The 9991-nt window shown below is 51.5% G+C and overlaps 1 protein-coding gene across 2 annotated transcripts in view; it reads right to left on the bottom strand.

The window, feature by feature from the left end:
• Positions 1-573: 573 nt before the first annotated feature.
• Positions 574-9991, bottom strand: part of ASS1 (argininosuccinate synthase 1) — a 78747-nt gene continuing 69329 nt past the window's right edge. For both annotated transcript variants that reach the window (XM_038374642.2, XM_038374643.2), the window contains 3 exons: positions 9589-9745; positions 2944-3009; positions 574-852 (listed from right to left, as the gene is read on the bottom strand). In XM_038374642.2, coding sequence (XP_038230570.1) covers positions 798-852; positions 2944-3009; positions 9589-9745 — 278 coding nt within the window. In that variant the 3' untranslated portion in view covers positions 574-797. The remainder of the gene's footprint in view (positions 853-2943; positions 3010-9588; positions 9746-9991) is intronic.

The following is a 9991-nucleotide window of genomic DNA, read 5'->3' as shown; positions in this document are numbered from 1 at the left end:
CTCCCTCTCCCCAACCCCTTCCAGAGAGCGGTGTTCATGGTCTGGCACAATGCTGCCATGTCAAGGCTGCCCCCGGGAATGATTGTATCTCACCCCACCCCCCCATCCCCAGGAAGATAAAACATCACTTTTAAATTGGAATTTAAATAAAAATAATCATCATATGGAACAGAACATTCCTTCTGGGCTCAGATTGAGGAAAAGTTTTTTGTTTTTTTTTTAAATTAAACAAATCCTAATTCTGACCCTTTGGCGCTCAAGAGGATAAGAGAGAAACAATGACATCCCCTTAATGACTTAAGCATCAGAAGCAGTGATGGGAGTTTTGCTTCCCCATCCTTGGTGGCCTTTTAGCATTCAACCAAGGAAGAAGCAGGTAAGTGGATTGTTTGGGTACATTCCCTCTCCCCCTTCCCACTCCAGTAAAAAGGTACACACTGGGACAAAACCGCGTGTCCTTCAGAGGCACTTAATCCACTGCAAACCTCACAAAGGCTGGCTCGAGGAACAGTTTGGCCATCGAAGTGCAGGAAGAACAAACAGCAACAATCAAATAATAAAACCCTACTCGTGTAAAGAAACAAAAAGCTGGGTTGTTTTAATTTCTTTTCTCGCTCCTCTCCTGGTTGACCCCTTTTTATTTATTCCATTTCACTTGCTGCAGAAGCCTTGTAACAAAGCCATCACCTCCAAGCCGACTCCGGGAGACGAGTTACAATTATAAATTACCAACACAATTAGTGTGAGCGCTTCGAAAAATTAGAAAGGGGAGTGAGAGCCCCGTGCGCTATTGATTGCTATTCATTCTGCTTTGCGGCGACCTTGCTCTGAAGACGATGATATTCCTTTAGCCTGTAAACCAGATTAAAAAAAAATTAATTGTAAATTAACAGGAATAACACGCATTTCGATTCAATTAATTTAGGGGGAATGAGGGGATGTCGGAGCAAACGTTTGTTAAGGCCTGTACAGTTTGATTTTTTTTTCCTGCCAGCTAGTGTAATTAATTGATTTGGGGGGGGAATTGTGCATTATTGTGGAGAACAAAGCAGTTAACAGGCAATGGAAAAAGAAAGAGCCCATTATGTAAATATGGTGTGTTTCACAGCATTCAAGGGGATTCACAGGGTCTGGGAGATAAGTAAAATACAGAGACTGGAGGTTCTGTAGGAAGCTGTAATTATCCAAGGCTCCTCTTCCTGAGATGTTCTGTAATTGCTCATGCAAGCCATGCGGTCCAGGTTGGGCTGGAGGCACTTGAGTGACCTCTGAGGGGGTAGCGATGAGCGGGTGGTTTTCTTCCTGCCCATGGTCTCATCTACTGCCGTGGGACGGACTGCCAGGGCAGCTCAGCTTCCAAGAAAGTCATAGAATCATAGAATCATAGAATATCAGGGTTGGAAGGGACCCCAGAAGGTCATCTAGTCCAACCCCCTGCTCAAAGCAGGACCAAGTCCCAGTTAAATCATCCTAGCCAGGGCTTTGTCAAGCCTGACCTTAAAAACCTCTAAGGAAGGAGATTCTACCACCTCCCTAGGTAACGCATTCCAGTGTTTCACCACCCTCTTAGTGAAAAAGTTTTTCCTAATATCCAATCTAAACCTCCCCCATTGCAACTTGAGACCATTACTCCTCGTTCTGTCATCTGCTACCATTGAGAACAGTCTAGAGCCATCCTCTTTGAAACCCCCTTTCAGGTAGTCAGTCCCCATCCCCCTTTTAACTCGGCATTAGATGTGGGGGTTGGTGTCATATACCACCTGATGTGTCTCGAGCCCCTCTACACTGCAATTGGACCATTTCACTCACCTCTAGCAGCCTATGTCTGCACTGCAGTTGGAGAGGTGATTGCAACACAGCTTAGCTTACCTGTGCTAGCTTTGCTGTAGCTAGCACAGCTAAGGCTAGCAATGAAAATGAGGTGGCTCAGACTCCAGCCTGGGCTAGCAACCCGAGTACACACCCAGGGGGACCAGGCGGGCTTGTACGGCCCATGCTTCTGCGTCTTCCCCGCGACTTTAATCTGTGCTAACTAGATTAAAGCGAGTGCAGGTATGCGCACCTGAGCTGCAGTCATGCCGCCAATGGCAGTGTAGACAACCTCAGCCCCAGCTGGCTAGAGGCGAGTGGAGTGGACTCTAAGGTGTTGGCTGATTCGGTCATCAGCAGTCATTGGTCTGTCTGTTCCAGTGATAACCCTTGCGTGTAGACAAGGGCAAACCAGGGTTTGCACCAGTTGAGCTAATGGGGGTTTAACCCCAAATACAAGCCAGGGCAGGCCCCGATTAGCTTGCCTGGGCAAAGCCGTGACTTGTGCCAGGATAAATGGTACCTGCAGGAGGGGTTTGCACTGGTAAAGCTAGCCCAAAGACCATGAGTGCACCAGACACAAGGCCTCAGGATGTGCAAGCCCCACACAGGAAATGCCTCCTGCAAACTGAAAATTGGAGACATCGGGGGCAGCTCCTAGGAAGGGTGAGCGTGAGACTGTGTGAGGCCCAGAGAGTGACACAGCCAGGCTGCTGCTCTTTCTCCAGCACCTGATCAAGGAGAAAACAAGCCAGTTTTCATTCCTGCGCTCCAAGAACTGACTAGTTCCCACATGGCTAAGGCTTTGGCTCTGGCTGTTCTAGGGCTCTCAGGGGACAGCTAGTGGGGAGCAGATATGCCAGGAGCTCATGTGGGGAGGGTGATCATAGACCTTGCTGGAACAAGCCACATACCGCTACCCCACTGCCAGGGAAACCCTGGATGATCTTTGACCTATGCCCCCAATGTCTCTCCTGCCTCCCTGGGAAGGTTCTTGGCTGGGAATGGGTGAGAGAAGCTCTCCATGCACCAGCGTCTGCAGGGATCTCCAGCACACTATCAAGCCTGCTCCAGCGGCTCACCGCACGCTGGGCCCACCTGGAAATGGGATGTTCATGCTGGGGCAATACGAACCTAAGGGAGTTGATGTTGATGAAGCCAGTAGCATCGGAGGGCTCATAGTCACCTTGTACATTCATACTGCAAAAAACAGGGGGGAGGGGGAGAGAAAAACAGACCATTAAACATCAGGACACCCCTGGCTCAGCAAATGCAACTGGAGAGAGGAGCTGCAAACCTCACGGGGCTGCCTTTTCTCTCCTCCGCCCGCAGAGCGATGTAAACTGCCAAATGCCAGGGTCGACACCTAAATAAGTGACCTGATTTCAATCTACTGTTCTTATTTGGTCCCATCAGCATAGCACACGCAGCTCACACACATGTAATGTAGTTCCCCACTCGGCTGCCCTGGGCTGCAGGGCAAATCTAGCATCCCCACCGTGCAGGCCCTGAGAGGCTGAGCGATTTCCTCCAGGTCACAGAGGCAGACTATGGCAGAGCAGGGAATTGAATCCAGGTCTTCAGCTAATGACTTAACCCCTGGCCTCGTCCATCTGTGTCAGGCACCCCAGATTGCTAGCAGTGCCAAGGGAATGGTGAGTACGGAGCACTGCAAAAGCGACCAACTCACTGATTCAAGGGCCTTCCATTGAGATTTAGGTGCTTGATTTTTTACACGCCTTCTACCTGGTGAATACAGAACCCCTTTGGAACAAGGATACTAGGCAAAATTCCGCTTCAGAGTGAGCCATGCGCAGGGCTCAGGTTCAACATCACCTCATCCTGGTGGGATAGGGGAAATGTTATTGGCTCTTCTTAACAGACAGGGAAACTGAGGCAGACATATCCTGAATGAAGAAATGTGTGTTTCCCTCAATGTACATATAAGTAGTAAACAGAATCCTCGAGACAGCAGGGCATCTCTCTCTCTCTCACACACCTAGACAAAGGAATCAGCCATTTGACCTGAGAATTTGGTCAGCCATTTGCTGACAGGCTCCTGGGGTCAGAGCTGCTGGACAAGGACTATGGCTGTCCAGACACTTAAGGTGTGACCTACATGCTGGTAGGCTGTTGTGAGCAGCCCAGATTGCAAGCTAGAACAACAAAGCACTGCGAGGCACACATGGTTGCAGGGCAGTTGGTGACACAACTACTCGCTGGTCTGGATTGCACCTGAGTGTGACAGCTTAGGAGAAGGTCATGTGAGAAAATCTTAAAAGCCTTACTAAAGTAGGGATATATCACAGCTACTGCTTCCCCCCCATCCGCAAGGCTGGTCACCCTGTTAAAGAAGGCTCTTTGGCTGGTTTGACATGATTTGTTCTTGACAGAGACATATACAAGCACACATACAGTAAATGCAAGTTTGCACCTCCCAAACGTGTCTATATGCACGTGCAATGCACAAGTGAGCAGAAAACCTGGGCCCTTAGTCTGGGCCTCACCCAGTAGAATACAGTAGGTCTCGTTATTCTGAAAGCCCTCTGGAGGGGAATCCTTCCCCTTCCTCCCGGACACTGACTTTTCCTGCACTGTCTGGAGTTGCTGGATGGTCTTGATGGAGGTTGAAGCTCTGGAGCCTTCTGGAATTAGTAAAATGGAACTGCAAGTAATCCCTGGCTCCTTCCCAGCCTCCCATGGAAAAACAGTCTAGGCCTGAGTCTCCTTCTGAGGCAGCAGCTCCCTGAACCATTTACCAATGCAACCGCCATGTGCTCCATGATCCATCCTCAGGGACAGAGGCTCCAAAGAGAGAACAGCTTCAGCCCCCCCGGGAATTCAAATCCAATCGAGTAAAGAGCTCTGCCTTGTGCTGCCCCTCCGGCAGGCGCTCACCAAAAAGCACCTCCCATCATGGCATCTTAGGATATGGCCGTTTGTTGGGCTGAGTACATTCAAATTAATTATAGAGCGGGGGAAAGGGGGGAACCCCCCCACAAAGTTTGCTGCCCCAAGGTCTCCAACTCAACCTTTCCCTTCTCCCTCCCTGGTAACTTTCTTCCTCATCTCTTGAAAAACAGGTGTAATTTACTCTGCCACGTGACTGGCAGGAGGCCCCTTACCTAACGCAAGGAGGCCCCTTACCTAACGCAACCCTTTTAACCAAACAGGGTGTGGGGGGGCACAGTAGGGGGTCTTTTCCTCCTCTGAAGCCTCCTCTCTACACGCTCCGGCCATGAGCCCTGTCCCCCACCACCAGAAACAGCATCCTCATTGTCTACCAACATGGGCCTAAATGCCAGCCACTCCTCCCCTCTCCCCAGACTGCATTCCCACAGCTTGGTCTATAGCCCCCTCTCCCTCGCTTCTCTTCCCACCGTCCCTCCCCTCTCCACTGCCCCATCTCTCTCCTCCGTCACTGCCTCGCCTGTCTGTCTCTCTCCTCTGCCCCGCCTGTCTGTCTCTCTCCCGTCTCTCTCCTCCACCACCGCCCCACCTGTCTTTCTGTCTCTCTCCTCTGCTCCGTCTGTCATAGAATATCAGGGTTGGAAGGGACCTCAGGAGGTCATCTAGTCCAACCCCCTACTCAAAGCAGGACCAATCCCCAACTAAATCATCCCAGCCGGGGCTTTGTCAAGCCTGACCGTATAAACTTCTAAGGAAGGAGATTCCACCACCTCCCTAGGTAACGCATTCCAGTGTTTCACCACCCTCCTAGTGAAAAAGTTTTTCCTAATATCCAACCTAAATCTCCCCCACTGCAACTTGAGATGATTACTCCTTGTTCTGTCATCTGCTACCACTGAGAACAGTCTAGATCCATCCTCTTTGGAACCCCCTTTCAGGTAGTTGAAAGCAGCTATCAAATCCCCCCTCATTCTTCTCTTCCGCAGACTAAACAATCCCAGTTCCCTCAGCCTCTCCTCATAAGTCATGTGTTCCAGTCCCCTAATCATTTTTCTTGCCCTCCGCTGGACTCTTTCCAATTTTTCCACATCCTTCTTGTAGTGTGGGACCCAAAACTGGACACAGTACTCCAGATGAGGCCTCACCAATGTCGAATAGAGGGGAACAATCACGTCCCTCGATCTGCTGGCAATGCCCCTACTTATACATCCCAAAATGCCATTGGCCTTCTTGGCAACAAGGGCACACTGTTGACTCATATCCAGCTTCTCGTCCACTGTAACTCCTAGGTCCTTTTCTGCAGGACTGCTGCTGAGCCTTTCGGTCCCTAGTCTGTAGCGGTGCATGGGATTCTTCTGTCCTAAGTGCAGGACTCTGCACTTGTCCTTGTTGAATCCTCATCAGATTTCTTTTGGCCCAACCCTCTACTTTGTTTAGGTCCCTCTGTATCCTATCCCTACCCTCCAGCGTATCTACCTCTCCTCTCAGTTTAGTGTCATCTGCAAACTTGCTGAGGGTGCAATTCACACCATCCTCCAGATCTGTCTGTCTCTCTCCCATCTCTCTACTCCGCCACCGCCCCGTCTGTCTGTCTCTATCCTCCACCCCGTCTGTCTGTCTCTCTCCCGTCTCTCTCCTCTGCCACCACCCCGTCTGTCTGTCTCTCTCCGCCGCCAATGCCCCGTCTGTCTCTCTGCTCCGCCAACGCCCCGTCTGTCTGTCTGTCTGTCTCCTCCGCCCTGTCTGTCTGTCTGTCTCCCATCTCTCTCCTCCACCACCGCCCCGTCTGTCTGTCTATGTCTCTCCTCCGCCCCCTCTGTCTGTCTCTCTCCCGTCTCTCTCCTCTGCTACTGCCCCGCCTGTCTGTCCGTCTCTCTCCTCCGCCCCGTCTGTCTGTCTCTTCCCATCAGTCTTCTCTCTCACACACACACACACCCCACCGTGCTCCGGTTTTCCTTTCTAAGCCTGGCAGGTTCCAGTCTCCCCATCCAGTCCTCGGCATTCCCGTCCCACCACTACTCAGGGAGGTTTCATGCTGAAGGGACTGGCAGCTTCCGTAGAGCGTCCTCACCTCACCCCCACTAGGCAGCACTACAAACTAGAGGTAGGACAGCACGACAGCAGAGTTCAAAGCCAGAGATTTGTCCAGGCTGGGGTCCCCAAGGCCTTGTCTGCAGCAGGGATCCCTGGGAAATCAGCCGCACTTGCACTAGCACTTAATGTAGACCACATGGAGGGGGTTCCACCATGCACCACCAACCCTGCCTCGAGCAGGGTTCGCTAACAGTGGTAAAGATGCCTGAGCCCCATGTGCACCAGTGCGCTCCCTGGCGCAGCGGCATCGGTGCTGGCACAACTGTGTATCTGCCAGAACTTACTCGCACCAACCTAGCACAGGGACCTGACCCTCGTGCCCTAACTCGGCCATAATGCTTGTTGATTTCAGCACAAGTACTGGCCGAGTTGGGGCTGAAAACTGGGTCCAGGAGACACACAGCCACACCCTCGTCTGGTGCAAAGGGGTGAAGCTCTAAATGAAGGCAATGAAACAATGCCCACGTAAACCAGCTGGGGATCTGGCCCATCGGCTACCATGGGGCCACCACTGACTTACCCCAGCTCAGGATCTGGCCCCATTTTTTTTTTATCCTTGCCGTTTTATGCCACAATATGAAATTTAAAAATCCCCCAACTGCCTCCAATCAAAGCAGAAAACAAGAAAACAAATCCCAACCCAGCTAGTTTCCTGTTTCCTGCCACCCCCCCCCCAAAAAAAACATGGCTCATTTTCCAGAAACTGCAAACCTTAAAAAAAAAAAAAAAAGAGTTTACAATGATTTTACCTCCCCTGACGGGCTACAGAAAAATCTCTGTGCTTTTATTTTTGCTCATTCGAGTGGTTCTGACCCTGCTCTATAATTACGTTACTTTCTACCTACTGTGCGAGGCATTTCCACGCGGTTCTACCTCTCACCGCTTTCTCTCGGGTTCCTATGACGCCGTCACTCAAAGGCTTTCAAACCAGCCATGGAGAAATCAAAAAGAAAAGGAAAACGCTTGGCGACGCAGTGAGAATAAGTGCCCCTGCTTTTCTCTCCCTCTCTTTTTCTCAGCCCCACCCCTCTCCAGCCGCTATTTTTTTCCTCCCTCTTTTTTTTTTTTTTAAATATACTTTATTCATTTAGTCTCTACGGCTGAGAACGCAAGGCATAATGAAGGGTTGGGGTGGATTATTAGGAGCTGTTGATTTCGAGGGGGAGGGAAGGAAAAATGCCAAAGAAGAGAAAGAGAGAAGATAATTTGACATTTACTCTGACTGTTCTAAACTGATGCGGGTGTATTTATGGCTTATAAAGCGTTTAAATAGTGAGATTGAAAGGAGCTGGGTGGGGGGGGAGAAGAGAGAGATAGACGACAACATAAAGCAAAGGAAAAGTGTAAAAAAAAAATCAACTTCAAAACAAAACTCGTGCTTTAATTTTATACTCGGCGCAGAGGAAACGATGGCTGGGGAGTTAAAGCCGGTCCTCTCGCAGCTGCATATGTTAGTACCAACTTGGATGGCATCTAGGGGGCCCTGGGACCCCATATGTGCCACCCAAATGCTTTGTTTTAAATCCCCAATCCTGTCCCCCCTCCCTCTGCCATACAGCCTGGATCCCCAGCTATCCTCGAGGCAGCCCTGGGTGGCAGGAATTGGGCAAGAGCTTCCCAGCAGAGCTCTCAGGGAGCTGCAGGCCTTGGTGCAGTGCTTTTGTTTGCTCATGGCATGGCCAACAAGGCCGTGCAATGAATGTCGCCCTCCCGGGAACAGTGGATGGGGCTGGGGACATGGGGGACACAAAGGAAAGGCCCCTCCAGCTTCGCTCCCGGCCTCTGCACTCCATGGGGCTATGCCAGGCTGGCTGACTAAAGGGATTTGTAATGCAGGCACCTGACTCAGACAGGTCTGTTACCAAAGCTAAGAGCTCCCCATCTGCCACTGGTTTCTAACATGCCCATTGCCACAGTATCCAACTGTCAAGAATACCCCATCCTAACCCTGTGTGCCCCCTCAGAGCCTGGCATCAATATCGCCCGTGGGGCCCTGCGTCCCCTGAGAGACTGGCATCAATATTGCCCAGGCCCCACACTGTGTCTCCTCAGAGACAGGTATTAACATCACCCCCTGCCCACCTGTGACCCATTGAAGCCGAGTGGGTGCATGGTCCATTGGAGGCTCAGAACAGTGTCTACAGGAACACATTGACTCAGTCATTAGTGAGGGAGCAGCCACCCGGGGGACATGGTGCCAGCCTGCAGATCTAGGCGGCATCTTGGAAAGGACACCTCAATGGCCGAGGCATCAGGTGCTGAATGGCTCTGGGTAACGGAGGGAATTGCCTATAGGGGTATGAGCTTGCTTTGGGTACCATGGTGCCCTGGGGGCACCAAGACTGCACTGGGAGGCTCCAGGCACAGATTGTCACCCCCACCCATCCAAACAGCAACCCTGGACATCAGCTAGAGCAGAGCATGAAGACAGGAGCTCCATCACCAACCCTGTGTGGCTGCAGCTAGTGTGCGTTTCCCCATCCTTCTTTCCCCTGCCCGGCGCCCACAGCCCCACTGGTCGCTGTTATCTCAGAGAGGGGCCCGCTACAACACCAGGACCCACTATCCCTACACCCTGGGGAGCTCAGAATCTGGATTTCAAGGCTGTAGCTAGGACCCAATTCCACCATCACTAACATCCAGGCCTGCCAAGAACCAGCAGGACAAGAAAGGACAGAGGAGACACCCCCACACCTTGGCGGAGCTGCGTCACCCAGAGCCCCAGCTCCTTCTGATATATGCACTGCGGGCGAGGTTCACCAGCTGGCCGCTTACCTCACAAGCTCCTCATTATACAGGGACCGTGGGGACTCTCTGCCCAGGATGTAGACTTGGCCCTTGAAGGCAGACACACGCACCTTCCCTTCCACCATCTCCTGGGATTTGCTGATGCAATGGCGGACGTAGTCGCACTCCGGGCTGTACCAAAAACCTATGGAAAGAGGGAGAATGGAGAACCGGAGCCAGTCAGTGCTACGGCCAGCACTTCCTTCCTCGGTGTCTCAGAAGAAAAATGCAGAGAGCTAGTTTGAGTGGCAATGCCAAGACTCTCCGGGCACCAGCCTATGGGGCTCTGACACTGTAAATCCGGGAAGGAGAACTCAATGCTAGTCACGCCTTCTGTGGAGGAAATGCAGTCTAGTAGCTAGAACAGGGGATTGGGAGCTGGGACTCCTGG

The sequence above is a fragment of the Dermochelys coriacea genome, chromosome 16 (assembly GCF_009764565.3).
Source record: "Dermochelys coriacea isolate rDerCor1 chromosome 16, rDerCor1.pri.v4, whole genome shotgun sequence".
In the NCBI taxonomy this organism is placed as follows: Eukaryota; Metazoa; Chordata; order Testudines; family Dermochelyidae; genus Dermochelys; species Dermochelys coriacea.
This window is presented reverse-complemented; position numbering and strand designations above follow the sequence as displayed.